Source organism: Chelmon rostratus, chromosome 15 (assembly GCF_017976325.1).
Source record: "Chelmon rostratus isolate fCheRos1 chromosome 15, fCheRos1.pri, whole genome shotgun sequence".
NCBI classification, from domain to species: domain Eukaryota; kingdom Metazoa; phylum Chordata; class Actinopteri; order Chaetodontiformes; family Chaetodontidae; genus Chelmon; species Chelmon rostratus.
The window spans coordinates 13,089,037-13,109,365 of record NC_055672.1 but is presented as its reverse complement, the minus strand read 5'-3'; the positions used below and the strand labels follow the sequence as shown (position 1 = coordinate 13,109,365).

Genomic DNA, 20,329 nt, shown 5'->3' with positions numbered 1-20,329 from the left:
TCTATTTTCTTATAAAAACCGAGAGAATGTTTTCTTTGCGCTCCAGGCATACTGCGCATGCTCACAACAGGAGCGATCGTTAAGTTATCTAAATTCCTCTTAAAACGAGGGATTTAGTACGCTAGTTTTTGTCAGTAAGCACATTAGGACACACACTTAATTTGATTTAAATACAAATACATGTACGGCGGCGGTAAAAACTGTGGCACTTTTACCGACTCCTAGCTAAAAAACAAACAAACAAAAAAACCCGACGTCTCGCGCTCCTAACGGCCGTCAGACGAAAGCGAAGGTGGCTGAGCAGTAACTATCTCGGCCTGGGTTGCTACTCTTCGTTGGATGTGTGCCGTGGATGACAACCGTCCAGCCCGTCGCAACAACAGCAGCAGCAGCGGCAGCAGCAGCGGCAGCGGCGTACTTATCATCGCAGCAGCCGAGGGGAGTGAAGTGGACCGGAGGAAGGAGAGAAAAGGGATTTACGGACACCGACCAAGCATGGCTACCCAAACGACAGCATCATGCACTGGATCCGCTCTGTTGCAGCCAATCAGCGAAATTATCAATCTCCCTCTCGACCAGGTATGTTTTCGGGTGGAGAAAAATATCGATACACGAACCGCCCAAGTTGATGGTGTGTTTCAAAAGACATAGTTATCGCAGTTATGTGTGCATTTAACGTTAGCAGGGGCTGATGATGCGCAGCGCTATTCCTCCCAAGCGTTAGCCTAGCCTTCATACATTGCGAATTTATTGAAACCGAGCGCACAAAATCACTGTTGGTGTTTCACCATCACCATCAGCTAGCCCCCTGTCATGCTACACTGTAGCTAATGGCTTTTGTCTGTTCCCCTCAATGAGCCTAATCCAGTGGTTCCCAAACTGGGGTCCGAGGACCCCTCAGAGCTCCTTTGATTTGCTTTCTATCGGATCGCCAGTCTAATCTGGATTAACTAGTCAAATTTCACCATTCACTTGAAGTTATTTGAACAGTGTTCACTTGGGCCGCAATGATTAATCTGCTGTCTTCGAACAGTTTTGTCATTCATAAGAAACAGGCGACAGAATCAAGTTTTATGTAAGAAACAAACGGGCTGTAAAATGGTTTCTTGAGAAGCTAAAGGTTAGTTTAGCATTTTAAGATGCTAGCTAGTTTAATCCATGTTGGGTGAAATCAGATTTTGAATTCGACGTGATTCTGATATGGTTATTCAGCGGTTCTTCATTTCTACAGCTCATTGAGTTTTACATTTACAAACTGAAACCAGGCCAAAGGAAAGTTGTTAGAAAAACTAAACAAAACAACACATGTGGTTTGTGGTGGCACAGATTACTGGTCGTCATTGCTCATCAGTAATGAGAGAGGGCACCACACCTTCTCTGTCAGTCCTGTCACGTTTTAAAGGAAAGCTGAACTGGGTTGGGCAACCCTCTGGTTAGTGTGGAATTATGGGATTATACTAACAAGTGATAGTTTGCTGAAGTGGAATTCATTGCAGTGTGTGAACAAGTGTTTGCTCCCAGGCACCACACCTGGACCATCAGGCATGGCATGTATGGGAAATTCATTTCCATAGCAGTGGTCTCAAAGCTCAGCGGGCGTAGCGTGTGGTGGCCTGTGGAAGCCAGCCAGTCATGTCAGCACAGGTCAGCGGCTCAGGGTATGTTAGACAGGCTACTGTCTTCTCTTTTCCGCCATCATCTCAGCTGTTGATCATATGATGACTTGAGGCTTGTCTGAGGAAAGTTAGAAACGTTTTTCCTTCTTATACTGGCATTGTTTTGCGGCGGCAGAATCACTTGTTCTTGTCTTGACTCTTTACTTTTATCAGCGTGGGGTGGCATACAGATGAGCCCATTTCCTGTTCCTGCCAAGCATGTTTACGTGCAAGCCCAAAGATTATCATGACTCATTGTTCTCTTCCCATTGGACCCGAGTAAAGCCATGCTGCACACAGATGAGATCATAAGGGTGTGAAGGGTAGGATCTGGTTAAGGTTTGCTCTTTTGAAAAAGTGTTGGTGATTCACAGGTCTCACCACCCCTTGTACATGAGATTATTTACAATTTAATGTTCAGCATCATGAATTGAACCATTTGCCACCGGACTGTGTGCTTATGTGAACTTTGCTTCTTCTTTGTCAGCCCGCCATGTGCACAACTTGCTGTCGTTCAAACAATGAATCTGTCCGACCTTCTTTCATCCTCCATACCTGCATGTGCAGACTGGAATGCCTTATCTTACTCCACCCGAAAAAGCTCCAGCCTTTTAGGAGGGTTGCAGGGTGGGAACTCACTTTTTAAAAGATCTGCTCTGCATCATAAACACATTCTCTCAACTTGGAAAGGCGATCAAGTGCCTGTGTGGAACAATGAGTACACATCACTGGAATCCCGGAGTGGCCTCTACTTTGAATTTGTAGTTTGTTATTGCAATAAATATTTCTAATTAATAAGTATTGCAATCATAATAGTTTGTTAGTAGTTGTCAGAAAACATTATTAAAAAGACATTCTAAAAGGACATGCAGCCAAAGCTTATGGTAGATCCAACTGTGGTTTTGTTAACTTTGCATCCTGGACCCTCTGTCCACATGTTGCTGCAAGACTGAATTCCCAGTCTTCTTCGTTCTTGCTCATATCTCGTCTGAGGCCCCACACATAACCAAATATTTTGTTATCTGCATTGACAACAGATTTGAAATGCCCCCATATGTCAATATTCCTGTATGGCCAATGACAAGTTTTGTTTGACACCCTCCATGCTTAAAGTAGGCTACACAGGCCTGAATAGACCTGAAGTGTTGCATTCATGCATTGTCACATGACTAACAAAACCCAGCATCTGGGAGAATGTTGCCCGACACAGACAGTAGGTCCATTTTCATTTCATTTATAATTTATTGGCATTGTATTTTTTTAACTAAAAGAACTTCAAAGAACTGCGTTAGTTAGGCTAGCCCACCCGATGTGGCCGACCCGACCCATACCTTCATTCATTTCTGAATTTTTGACTGTAGTGTGGATACCCGGCCCGAGCCTGACTTATCCATACTCTTGTCTGGGCAAGTTCCAAGCCCTTTACCTTATTGCCAACGCACTGTAGTAAGAGGAAGTCTAGCAATTGCAGTGCAGGAAATGAGAAGTCATCCGCTGTCATGTATTTGTTTATTTAAACAGTTGTATTGACTCTTGGAGGTCTGTGCCTCTGGCTATTCTTAGTCATTTCTCTCTATTTGAATGACTACTGACTGAGCGAGAGAGAAAGTACCACCGTACAAGTGGGACATATAATCATGGGCTATCACGGCCCACACTACTTTGCTGGACAGGTGTCACCCTTGGGACAATGTGGTTTGTTAGCTTCCTGCCAACTGGGTGCACTACTGTGCCAGGGCGGCCGTCAGCAGCACAGAAATCAATACAGGCACTCAGACACAGTATGATCTGTGTGGTCCACAGACATTGACACTCATTTTTATGAAGCTGCCATAGTGTGGCTCTTCAGTGTATGTTGTTAGGACTGTATGTATCCCATGGGCCAGACAGGCCTCTGCTCCGGCCTGTGTCAGAGCTATAATGGGAGCTGTGAAATCTGAACTGACACTCTGCTTCTCTCTTCCTCTCTTCCTTTCTGTCTCCTTCTATCACACACACAGCCTGTCCCCTCTCAGTAACATGCAATTACTAGTTTGACTAATGCCTCCTACTGTATTTTTTGTGCACCCACAAACACTATGTTCACCCACTCCGGTTCAGGGGTTCTGTGATTTATAGGCTCAAATTACACATCCTGATCTCAAGCCGCGTCTGCCCCAGATTTGGTTGTTTAGCTATATCTGCTTGCCATAAAACCTTGAGTGGAGTGGAGACCACATCCAGTATGAAGTGCAGCTCTTAAGCTTGAAGTCATTGACCTGACAGTGTTCATCAAGAAAATCCTTGACATTTTACTGCATCTCATCTGGCCTCCCCTCACCTCTAGCTTAAACATCCGTCTTATCCGCTGGACCCGGAACCGATTTCTTTGACACAAAAAGATAACCTTTTAAGTTCAGTTCTCTCTCAGATCACCACATAACCCACATAGACTTTCACTGCTGTTATTGATCTGCAGATGCCGGGTGCTGATCCATCTCAATCCCTTTAGGAGTGAGCATAGCATTTGATGTTGCACACACAGAATCAGAGCTGCCTTGCAGATTAGCTTGCGTTTTCGGGGCAGCTTGTAACCGAATCAGGTGCAATGTCTTGGGTGGAACATTTGCTGTCAAAGTAGATGATGCATGTTTATATCGCAGCAGTTTGGTTTTCATGCTGATGGCGTCATTTCAGGTCCAGTTTTGTTTTTCCGAAGTGGTGCATCCAACAGGCTGTGATGGCATCATAAAGCGCAATATCCAGTTTCAGTCTGAAATTTGAAAACCAGTTGACTTAGAAGTTTTCCTTGCAGTCATCAGGTGTTGGGTGGTTCCAAACATTGTGTTACTTAAACATACTGTAAGGAGTTTTTAACTGGTTATGAAATGGTCTCAGTTTAATACTGATGCTCTGTATGACCTAAATAAGCAAACTAGACCATCAGCGAGGAGATATTTCTATATAGTTATTATTAACGTCTGGGGGTCAGATTCCCTGCGAAATCAGACGAAACGGTTTACGGCATGCAGACCGGAGGAGCCTGTGTTTACATTTTCCAGTCAAAGTATCGCAGTGAGTAGTACATTAGCCAGGCTGATACTGGGGCAGGATCATTAAAGAGAAACAAAATAACTTAGAGGGACAGTGATAGAGCATGGGCAAAAACATTAGGTGTTTTGGAGAGAATCGCAGGATTTGAAAGGACTGAAAACCCTTCCTGGGTTGGCCCTCTTCCTCCTAGACAGGTGCATAATGCAGGCAATGTTGATAGCTTTCTCAGCAAAACTGCTATTAATGAGCAACCAAATCTGTTAGTTGTAGGCTTACATATAACCAAGGTGTATGAATGGTACTGAAGCAAAGTTTTCTTTGCTTCACCGTCATCGTGTTACATATTCACAAATAAATCCGTAACATCATCCCTGTGCATCCTGCAAACAGCTGTTTAAAAAAGAAAGAGTATTAAAGTAAGTGCGTCCCTCTTTCACTTGCTTCCAAAACAAATGCACGCACCAGATCTTTACGACACAAGGTGATGTAAACACTACTTCTTTTGTCCACAGGGGCCGCCAAAATCAACACAAAATGAAAGTTCTTAGTGGCTGCTTTAATATAAATCAGAAACAGCCACATTAAATGACTGAAGCAATCCCTCTGAAATGTAAGACTCCATGCCAGAAACCTGGCGTCTTTACTGAAGTGTTCCCTTATCCCCCTGAAACATCTGCATTTATTTATTCATTTATTATTGTTCTTGAAAGGTTTATTTCCTCTGAGGATGAACTTTGGTAACTCTGTGGGTCGTAGCATCAGCTGTGAAGTCCATCCACAGCTGCAGCTGTTTCAACATGCAGCAGCTGGTCTACTCATGAATCCCTCTTTGGGCTTTTTTATTTTTTAACACATATACAATAAACCTGAACAATGTGCCGTTTGTTTGTGCAGCTCTTCTCTGGCTTGCATCTTAATATGTTTATTGTTTTGCGCCTTTACAGCGCAAAGGGGGCCGGCCGTTTTTGCTTCGTACGGGCTAACCCCGAAGGTGAATGTGTTTGGAGTCACTTATGCATGCCCTTCTATATTGTGAATTCAGATTATGTCTTTCATTCCTTGCACTGGTTGCTCTTGGCACAGGTAGTGAGACTTGATGGAGTTAACTGACGCTTGCATCCAGCAGTTTGACAGCACTTTTCTCTACAGGATGTGTCTTAGGAGCGCAACAGTGTGGAAATTTCCATCTGCGCTGTGTTGTGTGTGTGGGTGATGATGGTTTTAACCTTAAAATGTAAGGTTTCCTTTGTTGCCAGGATTATTCCTTTGACATAAAATATAAATGGTAAATATTTAGTATTTGGATCAGTAGAGATTTAGGATGATGTAATGTTTTTAGTGTCAGCAGTGGCCTTAAAAACAGGGCGTTAAGAACATGCATACAGGTGCAGATGTAGCTTGTCAGCTGATTATATTCGACAAGCGTGGCGGTATTGTAGAGGCTTTTTCTACCTCTTGATACTGAGAAATGGTGTACAGTGGCTTACATATCGCTCTCCCTTGTTTCCCATGACTAAATGACAAAACAAAAAAAATATTAATGCAGGCTTTGCTATTTTATCTCAGAATATCACAACGTTAAAGCTTCTGTCGAGGAATATCCAATCAGCATGCTGGTTTTTGCAGCTCATCAGTCAATCAGTCCAGTCTTATATCTACCAGCTCGCAGTGTACAGGCGAGGCGGTGCTGTCATGTGTCCTCAGGCCACAAAAGGCTCGCTGCCCAGCTGTACAATCGGTCTTCTGTTGATGTGACATATTGGATTGCAGTTTGTCACAGTCGACGTCTTCTATCATGATAACAAGCCCTCTTTTGTTGTTGCTGCTGAGTTTTCCGCCAGGCTATTGTACTGTAGGCCTCTGAGCCCCCACAGTGCCGAGGGTTTGACTCCTGCCTTTCCTTTTATCCACTGACAGTTCCCTGCGTGGCCCAAGCCTAACACTGCAACATAGGGAATGGCTCGGTCAACCTGGTAGAAGATTTAAATAAGCAGTCATGTATGTTTGTAATCTGTCTAATTAGCATTAATATTGACATTTTCCTTCGATTTGTCGAATTTTGAAGTTTTAGTGAGGTTTTAGGGAGCTTTGCCTGAAGAATCTCAACTTGGCTTCCCTCTAAGGTCCACCGCTGCTGACTGAGTCCCCAAAGCCTCCTGGCTCAGGACCGCTGGTCTTACTTTTATGCCCTCAGGTCTTGTTAAGAGTTTCTCTACCTCCCCTTTGTCTTTAATTGGCCGCCCTCTGGGGAGTCTTATCCCTTCAATTGATTTCTTTCCCCTCGGCCCTCTCTAATGGAGTGCTGCTGGCTGCTGCCACTATTATGGTGCACAATCAACACAAGCGTGTGTGATTCCTCCTGGGGAATATGGAAAGACTTGGCGTTGTTGTAAACATTATTGGATGGTTGACAACAGGCACAACCAGGCGGGTCTTCATAACAGTGACTCAGACTTTATGATCATGTGTTTAACGAGGCTTGTGTATTGCAAGTGTGGCATTTAATCCAGAGGAATAGAAGAAAGTGAGTGAGACTGAAGTCCTGTTGTCACATCTGGCCAAGCCTTAGTTCCACTAGTTTCTGTAACTCAGTGCAATCTATTATTCCTCATTTCTTGAATTAGTCTTTCTAGAAAACTGAAGCATGCTCTTAAGGTTTACTTGTCATATTCTGATCGGCATACACTACAGTAACCTGACGCGCCAGCTGGGTTGTTGCACAGAACCATCTGGAAAGTCGTCCATTGAAGCTGATTTAAAAAAGGGCAGGCACTTTAAAAACAAAATTGGCAGGTGATTGAATGAGCCGTCCGTCTGTCACCGTCTATCATAGGGTAACTTCAACCAATCAGATCGACGAACCACATGTAGTCATAGAGCCAGTCTCCTGCCAAAGCCAGTCGTTGGACGAGCAAAAACATCTTTTCCACCGGGAAAAGGCTTCAGTGCCGTTTTGCTGCAGAACCTGGAAGCTGTGCTTTGCTAATGTTAGGGTTAAAGCACAATGATCACTGCCATGGGTGTGGGTTCATTTCCTTTTAGCAAGAAATGCAATTGTGGTATTACAAAACCATTACACTAAAAGCATCAACAGAATGTCAAACAAGATCTGTGTTATGCTGTTATGGAAAGAAGTAGTGGTTTGTCTATCTTCTGCAGTGCTTTGTCCCTTGTGATAGAGCAAAACACATGGGCTGACTTACTGTAGATATACATGGGAAATCTATGCGTCTGTCATTCCTCTTCACTCTGAAATACTTGCCGTTGCCTCCAAAGTGGACGTCCACATGACTCAGCTTACTAACTCATGAGTTCTGTTGGTAATGGTGCGGTGTTATGAGGGTGGGTTGGGTTTCTGTTCTAGAAAAGCCCGCACTCGGCTGAAAGCACCAGTTTTATATTTGCATGGCACAGCCCATGGTCGGTGCAGAGAACATATTTTCAGGGAACCATTTTAACAGCTTCAAATTACAGGCCAAGCAACTAGACTTATCTGATGTTCTAGATTATATGAATGCAAAGAAGTAAGGCCAGCTTTGAAGATTTGCCTCTGGTTATGATTGGGCCCTCACAGTTAATATGCATGTATTTCTTACTTTGATCGTTGTTAGTCCGTCTCGAAGGTATTTTACAGTCTGAGACCTATAATTTCTCTACAAAACTCTTAATGTGCAACAGCTGTTGCTCTCTAGTTCATTCACCGTGCTCGGCCAGGAGTCCAATGGGATGAAGGAGATGCATCTAATATAAATGAGAGCACATGAATATTTATTAGTGTGACTTTGCACTGTCACTTGTAATTCCATTGAGGTAAGCCAGTAAGGGCATTCAGCTGATTCACCTTCACAGGAACAGATAGACTCTGACACATTCACCAAGCCTCTGCCACCATACTTTTCAGTGGCTTTACGCTCCAGTAAGTAGTCAATCCGAGTATTGATCATCCCTAACTACAAGTTGCGCTGTCATCTGAAAAGTTCGGCCTCTAAATGCGGAATTGATTCACGATGTTTACTCCTCAGCGCCTTCTGCCATTGATTTCCTTGAACCTGATCACCTGTGCTGCAAACTGCTATATAATCCATTGCTTAAAGGGGTATACCTTGTATACCTTGTTACATGGGTTCTCGCTATAGTCTGTCATAAAAATTACCAACTAGATCATCAAAAAGGCAAGACAAAGCAAGTTGACTTTTCAGAGGATGTCTGTATCAGACATGATTGATGGTGATGCAAGATGCCATACTGATGAAGTTTCAGTAGTTTCTATCACATGTGTGTGTGAGTCTGCTCATTGTTTCGGAATTACATCTGCTGCCATTTTCTAATGTAGGAAGTGGCTGCAATGATATACCAACTAACTGCACTTGTTTTATTTCCTGTTCAATCTCACAGTTGCACTTGTTCGCTCTTGTGAGGTATGAAATAGCGAGAGAGATCATACGTCCACAGCACATGACTTGAAGCAAGCTGGTATACCTGCAAACAAACTGCCCCGTGTTGTTAACTCCTCTTTCCAGCTTTAATTGAAATTGAATTAATTGGGACGAAACATCTTCCAGTGACCATTAGAGGAGCTGATGTCACTACTGACGCATCTGAGCAGAGCTGTAGCAGAACAACCACAGAACATTCACCCAACCAACAAATGTCAGTTACTTAACATGCTTATGTAACATTAGCCTAGCATTTACAGTCTTTCGGAGCATTACAGAAAAACCTGCCTTTTGTGTTGTGTTCACTTCTGATACTTAAGCATTATTGTCAAGTTTTGAGCACCGGACTTTGAGTGGATTTTTATTGTGAATGGGGCAGTTTTGAAGCCTGCACACTGTGCTGTAGATGTAAACACTAACAATGGGCCGTCTGATTACTTGAATTCTTGCCTTCGGTCATTTATAAAGATCTGTTGTTTAAAGGTTGGCTCCTCACTCTTTGCACACCATTGAGGACTTTTGCATATATGGTGCTGTGTCATAGCAACTTACTGTTGTCTTTTTCATCTATGTGTTAGCTGCCAAGAAGAGTGGCTCTTCTGTGGAATCAGTGACTTTTCCCCTTCACACACAAACTACTGTTCCAAAGTCATAAGTCAAATTTAGGTGCTACTCTTTACAAGCTTATGGCTGTTAAGTCCATTTGGCTCTGTGGGCTCTGCTTCACAGTGATCCTATCTGTGCTAACGAGCAGATAAAATGCCCTTTGTAACACTCTGGTAATACTGACCTTTAGGTGGGATAGGGCAGAATTAGAGCTTTCAGTGGGATGTTTGTATTGTCCAGTGTCTTAGTGTCTGAAACACTAAGGTGCACTGTACTGCACTGTGTCTCATGACTTGCAAGCCTCATGTTTTCTCTCATAGTGGCATACAGGCAGCTGTTTGAGAGCTACAAATGTGCTGCTTTAGTGGCTGCTCTGCCAAATCTGTCAAGCTCTTGTGGATGCATGTAAATGAAAGCACTGTGATAGTTCCCAAGGGGGCTCAGTGTTCATTAATAATGCTTTTTATTTTTGTTGGGAGTTCTTGCCTCTGGGTTTAGACCACAGAGAGGGAAGAGGGGACGGAGACTGTGGTGATTGATTTCCTTCTTTACTTAAGAACTTGAAAGCATGCACTTCGCCCTACCATTCTTCAACCAATCCCTTTAAAGGCCATGTTGTTTTCCAGTGTCCCTCACTGCTTTAGAGAGTGTGTTTTTCACAGTGCCTTTAAGTCACCAGTCTATCGACTACAAGCATGGATTAAAGAAGAGAGGATCTCTTTTGGTTTCAGATAACTATGTTTTTTGATTACAAGATACTGCTTCGTTATTTGAGGCTGAGCAGTTTCAAAGCCTGTTTATTGGTTTATTTTAAGTAAGAGTGACCATGCATGGCGACGCAACCTCCCATTGAACCTCTGTCTTTATATGTTCCATGTTGAGGAACTACAGCTTCGGCTCCATGTTCAAACAAGGTGAGGGTGGTGGTCATAGTTTTGTTAGCTCTAAGATGTTACTGTGTTCATAAGTAACAGGATTTTTTCCTGCAGAAGCTCTGTGTGAATGAAACAGGGTGAGCTCAGCAGGCAGTAGCCCAGTAATTTTGGCCTTGGTCAAGAATTTGAGACAACACTCTGACTCACTGCCTTTTAGCTGTGTTGGCCTCTCACACCACATCCACTACCCACATCAGAAGTCCACCATATAACTGGGAGTTTTTCTAAAAAGGTACTTTGCATTTCTGGGTCCATTCTTTTGTTTTATTGGTATCTTTTTTGGCCAATGTGACATTGCATTGAGATGCACACACAGATCTCCAATTCCTAGTTCCTCACATACAAATGCAACAGCTTCTTTGTAGACTAAGCACACAGTACCAGAGAAATCCATGGTGAGAAGGTGCAATATTCAGCACCTGTAAGAGCCTCAGTGGACCGCAATGCAATGCCAAGAGAAGTTGCACAACATAACTTAGTCATCGTCTTGAGGCAGCATGTACAGATGTGTTCTTTGTGGCTGGTCAAAAGGCTTTTGTAGAGGAGCAGCCGTAAAACCGTCTTGGATTTGTTAAATATTCCTGATTAATATCAGTGAAAAGAGAGATGAGATGAGAGATGCAACCGGTTGGTGATATCGCAACCCTGCTTTGGCCCCATGTTCACTTTTTTTCATCTCTGTATTTGTTACTTGCTGAACTCATATGCAGAAGGCTAGCATACAGTGTCCTGAGCCTGCTGGCCACAGTCCTGAATACACAACACCTGGGTGAAAGGATATTCTCTACCTTGCTACTGTAATTCAGTGTCCCTCTTTCACACTTGTATTAAACATTGCTGGAGTATGTTGTCTTTCGTTTTCTCTGTCTGTCTCCAGTCTGGGTTGGCTCCAAAATAGTCCACATTTCCTATTAAGAATGCTTTAAAAAAGCATCTCTCTCCCTCTGTGCTTCAACTAAGTCACATTATAAATCAAACGGCGGCACCGCTGGCAGTTGTTTGCTAAGAGTTATGTGCACATCAAACGAGGCTGTCAAACAATGCTCCCTGCTTATGTTTTTATGCGTTCACATTAGTCAGCACTGTGGAAGAGACACGCATCTACAGGCAGCTTGAATGTATCAAATAGATGCCATAATCAGTGAGCAGTAATTTCACCAGTTTATCTGCTGCAAAACACTTTGTGGAACATACTGCACCTTTCATTTTGGTTATTTATTAAAAATATTTCCATCTGTCAATTTGACTGTCTCTGCTTCATCCCTTTCGATGCCAGAAAATATAAATTATATGGCTCACAGTGGTTTCCTAGGAGTTGCACTTGTCAGAAGGAGCAAGTGGCGTCAAAGCTCTTTTACGATAGGGGTAGTAGAAGAAGATAAAAGAAATAAGGAACCATGAGAGAGATGTGCCTGCACTCAGGGATGCACAGACAATGGTTAGCACTCCCAGTCTGCAAGGCCCACACAGGACTTTCTATAGAGAGTGTTGGCTAATTATGTATACAGGCTTTGTCTTTCCTCCCTCCTGTACTTCTGTTGCTTTACGTTTGTTTTTGCACTGACATGGTAACATACATGTACGTACATAAGCCTGAGCGCATCAAGCCAAGGTCACTCATCACTGTGTAAATGTATCCCGCTGTGTTAGCGCTATTTCATCATTGCACTTTCCCATCAGGCAACAGGGAGGACTGCTCGGAGCGCTGATGGCGTCCCTGACCAAAAGAAGCCCTGTAATCTTTGCTTGGGCTGGGCTCATGCGTTTCAAGAAGGGATACACACACACACACACACACACACACGCACATACAAACACACACAGGCATATTGTGTGCGTGGTTCTGACCCAGTGCTGCTGGCTGCCTTGTGAGGAATGGGAGATTGTTTGGCTATTAATAGCCCGCCTTACCGTAGAGCCTGACTGGTATCTGTGGATCAGCTCAGAGAGGAGTGTGCCACGCTGCAGGCTTTAACACTCTGCATGTGCTTTGTGCTCCTCCTATCTGTGTGGCGCTTTACTCTAGCATCAATGCAACCACATATTCAGCCTTCTCTGATTGTAGCATCTTATACATGCGCTTAGCTATATATTGAAAGCCTTTGCTGCAATATCTTTGTGCATCCACATGTTTCTTCAGCAGACAGGCTTGTGACTTGACTTGAGGTGAAGAATCTGTCAAAGTGTCCAGCTTTTCTGTCTTTGATTTCTGTATGTGGTGCGTTCGTGGGTGGGCAGAGGGGGCACTGCCAGTGGCATGATACAAGTCAAAGCTTTGTTGTATTGCTGCAACAAGAACAAGAATACTGTTGTTCCCCTACTGTCAGCATGATGTAGTTGAGCACTGAGCACACTCATGCGCACACGCACACACAAAAGTCAGTTTGTATCCAGGAGCCATGACCAATTGTGCCAAATTTATTCAGCCAGGACTTAAGTAGTCATGACATTGCTTGTGTCTCTGTCTGGCTGCAGATAGAGTGTGTGTGTGTGTGTGTGTGTGTGTGTGTGTGTTTGCATGTGGTCGAACACTGGCAGACACTCCACTGCTCTTGTTTCAGTCCAGCCAAGGATGGGGTTAAATGGGAGAGGATGGAGCACCATTCTGTACAATCCCTGGCTGTTCTGACCACATTCCTCCATCCGCGTTTACTGATCGACGGCTAAATTTATCACTTCATGAACGGTAGCAGGTAATAGTTTGTCCTTGGATGATATTCTGCACTTTCACTACATTTTAAGCCTATTTCTGACTCTGTTTCCTGCTCTCGGCTCCATCCGCACGCTTAGTAACATTTGCTAACACTCTTATCATCAGCTGTTTTTAATCCTCAGTGGGAATTAGACATCAGTGCTCTCTCCAGCGCCCACCTAATGTGAAAACTGCTGACGACAGGGTGTTTCTGTATGTGCTAGAGTAGTCTCAAAGGCGGATCAGGGCAGTATACTGTGTGACGTATACCATATATGCTCCCCCCACCAACTTTTTGCAAAGAATACAGACTGTGACACTAGTTGAGTTTAACGTCAAGGCTCTGAATCCCGCCCTCCTCTCTGGTGGCAGCAGCACAGTGAATCTGCATGAGTCATTGTGGACCACAGCTGATGGAAATGAAACGAGACTGTGCAGAAGAGGACTGGAGCCTCACATAGGCAGTATGGAGCGGTGGGGGTTGGGGTGGGTAGTGACTTAATGACATGGAAAAAAGGGTTTTATGCTAATGACTGTCTAAATTTATCCCCCTCTTTGTGTAGACACACACAAACAGATGCAGGCATACGTGCACAGACAGGAACCCACCAGACGCTTTGAGTAAGGCTCGGAGAGGGAGGCGTATGCTGCTCTTTGCAAGAAGAGCTATTTTAGTCCCTGGGTGCTAAACATGGACCATGCACAGGGAGGGGAGAGGGGGTTACTATTTATGGAAAGTAATATTACCCCAGTTGTGGTGGGTGTGTGTTCACGTGTGTTACTCACATTGTGGGGACATAATTCTGTTTACATTATGGGGACGAAAGCAGTCCCTATAATGTAAATCATTAATTTTTAGGCCTTGAGTTAAGGTTAGGTTTAGGTTAAGGTGAGGGTAAGAGTTAGGGTTCAGCAAGAAGAGGTTATGGTTATGAATGGGGTAATCTGTCTGTGAAATGTGTGTGTGTGTTTGTGTGTGCGTGCTTGGCTCAAGGAAGAAATGAAAGTCATTACCCAAGCAAAGAGCTTTCCCCTGAGAAAGGTGTCCTGCACCTACGCAGAGCAGGTCAGACTCAACAAGCCGGTTTTATTGAGATGTTTATCTGTCTCAGTTGCCCCATGGCAACCTTTTGCACCGCATTTTCTCCAAAGTCACGCAAACAAATAAAGGTTAGGAAGCGTCAGTAGAATGGTTAGTCAGACTGGATGGGAATTTTCAGTTTCAATGAAACAACGTGGTTTGGGACTTTATTTATTAAAGACACGTTCATGTGGAAATAAATCGACATATGCTAGTAGTACATCTCTCGTTGTATTGGTGTGTCCTCTTGTGGACGTGATGCACAAAAATAGATCCTCGAATGGTTCAAACCTGTGTGGTTTGTGTCATTTTTGCCCAATTCTGACAGCCCTAGTAAGCATACTTGCCTACATCAGCATGCTATCATTGTCAATGCGAGCATGTTATCACGAGGACGTTAGCATTTAGCTCGAAGCACAGCCGTGCCTACGTGCAGCCTCACGCAGCTGCCAGCGTGGCTCTAGATTCTTGGTCTTGTTTTTATAGAAAAGGAAAGAGGAAAAGCTATGTCCAGAGGACAAATGACTCGCCATCCATCTGCTCCCTCCTCCGCCAACACTCCTGCCTTTCTTCACAACCTCGCCGCCTGGCCGGAGCTCCTCTCCAATGTGGCATCTCCAGCTGACGAGTTGGATTTGAGCACAAGCACGGACATAGGGAGAGAAATGTTGAATATAATGTCCCCTGGATAAACAGGGATAGGGGACAGCAATGGGAAACGGAAAGTGAATGAAAATCGGGGAAAGTGGTGCGAGAGACTTGAACAGGAGCGGTGCTCTGGCCTCGAGGACCTTTACGTTAGCGTCCCCCACACGTACACAAACAGAGGGACATGCGCACTCTGTTGCACTCAACAATGAGCTTCAGGAAGCTGGCTTATCTCCGTCTTCCACTGCATCCACTATGACTTCCTCCTTCCCCTTCATCTTCGTTCCCGCTGCCTGTCAGTGTGTCAGTCTATAATGCGGCTTCTTAAGGCTGAGCTGAGCTGAGCCCCGTGCCACAGCTGCCAGGAGGAACTGCCTGATAGCTCATTGCTCTTGCGCGCTAATCGCTCACTGGCACCTACCGCCCATCAAAACATCTGCATGTTGTTTCCCTCCCTCCGTCTCTCTGATCCATGCATTCTGTAATAATGCGCGATCGGACACTTTGGACTGGCATTGAGACAAATTGAGAGCAGGCTGAAGACGAGGGAGGAGGGTGTTGCAGGGTGTGTTTTCACCAAGCCTATTTGCTGCGGTTTATTTGAGCTCTTGCAGTCAATATTGTGTCAGTGGGGTTTGTTTACACAGGTGACAAGAGAGAAAAGAAATGAATAATGGTCTATGTCCTCTGCCGAGCAAATCTCTGATTGAGTTTGTTAGAAGTGAGAATGACAAGTTGCCAAAATCTCAACTGTCCGACTTCTGTTTACAAGCCCTAGTTTGCTAGTAATTGCGTAGTTTTATCATTTGAACAGCAGTCACACGCAAAGTTCACTCAGTGTTTTCAGCCCACCCTTCCCCAATTTAGTCTTCGTTTTCCTCAGGAACATTTTCAGCGGATTTGCTGCAGTGCATTTATCCAAAATAGTGGCTTTTTGTTTTCCTGTGGCTCCCTTTGACTCTCTTACAAACTCTTCTGCAGCACAGATATTGGGCCTTACGTTCTGAAATAATAAGAGTACCGTACCCCAGGGTAGGCTTGACTTCAGAGTGAATCAATAATGGACGAGGAGATCCATGTATTATGAATGAGGAAACAATGCACCCTGGCACAGGAACTTGTCTGCTGCAAAATGTTTATTCAGTAAACTACTATCTCAACACTGGCGACAGGCTGAGGGAAAACACATTTAGCCTTGTCTGTTAACAAATCCGGTATATCAAGAAAGATTCTGTCTCTTTAGACTTACAGATCGCATTGTTTTATCTAACATTATGTAACATCCTCGTGTTAGAATAACTTTGATGTAATGTACAGCATGCAGCCAGGGGGCAATAGCGGTTGCTACATGTCCCACAATTCTTTGCATTTATGTGGTAGGCATCTTTAATGTGGGACCAGAATGGATGCTGTGGTGTCAGTTCACAGTGTAATATCACATCTGTGAGTGAAATGTAGCAAGTCGACTAGCATGCGGTTTCATTATATAACTGCTGCTCAGGCAAAAGAACTGTTCCAAAAACAGATGTGTTTACTTTGACAGTTGATTTCTCAACTGCTAATTTCCAACGTAAGTCTACTGTATCACAGCGTGGCATGGATTTATTGAATTCAGATCCATTAAAAAACACTGATGAAGTGTTGATCTGGCATTTGTTGCTATGACATGTCAATATGATGTGTGGCCATCATGAGTGCCTCAGTAGTGTTGACACACTGTGCTCACCTGTAGCTAAAGCTACGCTCATATACATCCCTGTTCACATGCATATTGAGATCATGCGTTTTTACCAAGCGACAATCTTTGGGGCTGAAAAGTGAAGCCAAGTGCCTAAAACTGCGCCTCCTCGAATGGCCACTTGCGGCTGGCTCCAAAAGTGAGACAATCCCCCATAGACCCCCATATTAATATACCCAACTTTACAGCAGAAATAAACATTTACAGCCTGGTACCAAAATGGCTAATTTCCCCTGTTCATGACAACTGTACGGGGGATGAATTCACTTGTTTAGATAATATGAAGGCTTAAAGGTATGCACAATTGGATACATACCACCTCTTTGCCCATTTTTGGATTAGCCGGGAGTTTAGTGGATGCCAACATGTGATGGCTGGAGCCACTGTCACTGAGCTTCACAGTGGCTCTTCAGAAACTTATGGCTGATGTCATGGAGACTACGTCCATGTTTTATACAGTCCACGGTTTTTACAGTGATCTTGAACAAAGAGACTGATGTACCATCTTTCAAGGCGTTTCCTGGTTTCATTAATTACTGGAGCTCTCTATGTGACAGCGTGTCAGCGATGGCAGTTTCAGGGCACCCGAGATCTCTGATAAACCAGCCGGTAATCCGCAGGTCCAGTTACAGCCCTGCACAGGAGGACGACAGCAGGCCTTTTCACAGTCGACCAGAGCCATTTCTACACATCTCATCACCAACAAAGATGGCTCTTTGTAAAGCAGGCTTAGCTAATCTCATCAGCAAACAAGTAAAGGCTAATTGAATATTCAGAGGTTTGTAAGGTAGCATTTTAAAATTATGCTGATTACATGTTCTATTTGTCATTATTGACTATTTTATTTGTCATTTGTCAGAAACAAAGACCCCTTGTGTCCTATATCTTCTTCTGGACTGATTTGTGTGGTTTCTGCTTCAAAAATCATCTATTCTATGTCTCACGGCTTTTTTTTTCCACAACAGTCCTTTAAGTAAATTGGTGTGTAGAATTAGGTCATAACAGTGAGAGAGTTCAGGCTGTTCAGGGCTGCTCAACAGGTTTTTCATGAAGCCATCTGCTGTTATCACGAAGATCCAAGTTCTATTTTATTCTGATGCCATTATTCATGCTTCATGATCAAGATGTTTCTATTGCCAAAAGTCACTTCCTGCAGTCTTATTCCTCAGATTACACGAAAAGCTCAAGAACAGATAGTTCACAGTCGGTAAGTTGCTCAGTTAGAGCTTTTGCCACACAGTCAGCTTTCAACTCGTCACCCACAGCTTTGGTTTGCTGTGAACAATGCAGTTCCTCTGTCGTGCCCTTCCAGTCTCCCACGTGAAATTCCTTCATTATAAAGCAATGTGTTGTTATGCAGGGAGGGGCCGATTTCACACTCCCTTGCTCGCAGGCTACTGCAGAGACAGAAGTTTAAGTTCCTCAAGTTCAACTTCAAGTCATTCGTAAGCTCTCGCTTGAGCAGCGCTCGTAATAGCCTAAGATACAACCTCGATTCCAAAACAGCTGGGCCGCTGTGTGAAAGGTAAATAAAAACAGAATGCAATGATTTGCAAACTGTTTTCACTGACAACATTTTTAGAAGTGTTCATGAGTCCATGTAGTGACATCTTTTAATACAGTCATGTGTTCACAAATTGGTGAACCTCGCTCCATCCTCGCTTGTGATCGATTTCCAGGATGCTCCTTTCATGCCCAATCATGACACTATCATCTGTTACCAATCAACCTGTTTACCTGTGGAATGTTCCAGGTGCTTCTGGAGCATTGCACAACTTTCTCAGTTTCTTGTTGCTCCTGTCCCAACTTGTTTGAAACGTGTTGCTACATCAAATTCAGAATAAGCAGATATTTACAAAAATCAATGAAGCTAATGAGGTCGAACATTAAATATATTGTCTCTGTACTGTTTAATACGTCAAAAAGGATTAGCAACTTATCACATTCTATTTTATATGGGTTTTACACAGCATTCCAACTTTTTTGGAGTTCTATGAGATGGCCCTATGTTTTATTATTTTAATAACTTACTATATAAGATATGTTTGTCTTTGGTTTGTTGACGTCTTTGCTGTGGAGGTGTACACATGAATATGCACAGGAAAACTAGCTTTGATTCATGCCATAACCATCGTTGGCTATTTTTGCCCCTGTGGGTTGCACTGATAAATCAGTGACTGTAAGTGTGGGATGTTCGCCGGTTTGCAAATGAGCCAGTCAGTCATTCTGTGTGCAGGCGCACAGACTGGCAAGTCAGCTTTTCATTTCACCAACTAGCAATGTCCCCTTCTCTAAGAGAGCAGCTTGAAGTAATCAAAGCGTGAAATGACATCCAAAGCTGTGGATTGGGTAAATACTGCTTGTGTGAGAAGGGATAGCCAGAGGAGGTCTATTTGATCTGAGTCGCTGTCATTACCGGGACATCATATCTTATTTTTAGCACTTTAGATTTAATGGAGGAGGGGCCAGTTTGCAGTTGAACTTGGGTCTAATTTTGCCAGATTTGTTACATCAGCGATTTCCCCACAACACTCGGTTATTCACATCAGGAGCAAATCAATTTAGACTAAAACTAGGCCTGCTTCCTGTATTATTCATGGCTGAATGACTCTGAATAAACACAGACATTTATTGTCACATAGGTGGGGTAGGTTGTTTACCTTTGATCCATAAAAGCCAGACAGATGACTGTTAGTTTGCTTATAGATACCATAGCAACACTATCTGCAGATAAAATGACACACCTTGATATAAAACCAGTGGCCTGACTTGGATTGCTTTTTCTCTGTCTTGTTTTATATTGCTTTCGTGTGTAGCTCAGGCATTAATTTCAAGACTCGCTCACAGCCTTTTCTTTTAGGTTCTCCTGCTGGATTATTTGTTAATTATGTTCATCCTAGTCCCAACTGGGTTCCTCCATTAAACAATACCAGCCGCAACAAAAGAGGCCAGCTCCTGTTATCGAGACTCCCGTGCTTTGTGTGTGTGTATGTGTGTATGTGTGTGTGTATGTGTGTGTATTTATGTATACATGGTAAAACAAAAACCCCAAGTGCCATCTGATATGATATACTCAGGCTAATGCCGCAGATGATTTGTCGCTACATCGTGCAGAATAAAGGACCTACATACTAGAGGCCATATCCGCCCCTCTCCCTCCCTCCCTCTCACGCATTAATCATGCAGGATCCATAGATAATGGATGGTGCCCATGGTGTCTGCAGCCTTTCACTGCTTACTGGCCAGACGGATCTGCTAACATGACCTATATACATGGACGGGCCATTGTGCCTTCAGACATGCATCACTGACCGCGGCATCAAACAAACATGAACAGTTCTTAATGGATAAGTGTTAATTTCACCTCTTGCAGTATTCGCTTTTGTCCCAAATCAGCCTTTAAATACTCTTTGATTTAGACAAGATTTAAAAAAAAAAAAAAAAAAGATGTGCACAGTCGCTGACCATGTATGACCACAAATGTGAGGTGATGTCAGTGCACTGG

General features: G+C 43.6%; 1 protein-coding gene across 1 annotated transcript in view; it reads left to right on the top strand.

Moving 5' to 3' along the window:
• Window positions 1–339: 339 nt before the first annotated feature.
• The window catches only part of mboat2a (membrane bound O-acyltransferase domain containing 2a), a 42,311-nt gene continuing 22,321 nt past the window's right edge, over window positions 340–20,329 (top strand). Inside the window, exon 1 of the mRNA XM_041954389.1 lies at window positions 340–579. Coding sequence (XP_041810323.1) covers window positions 340–579 — 240 coding nt within the window. The remainder of the gene's footprint in view (window positions 580–20,329) is intronic.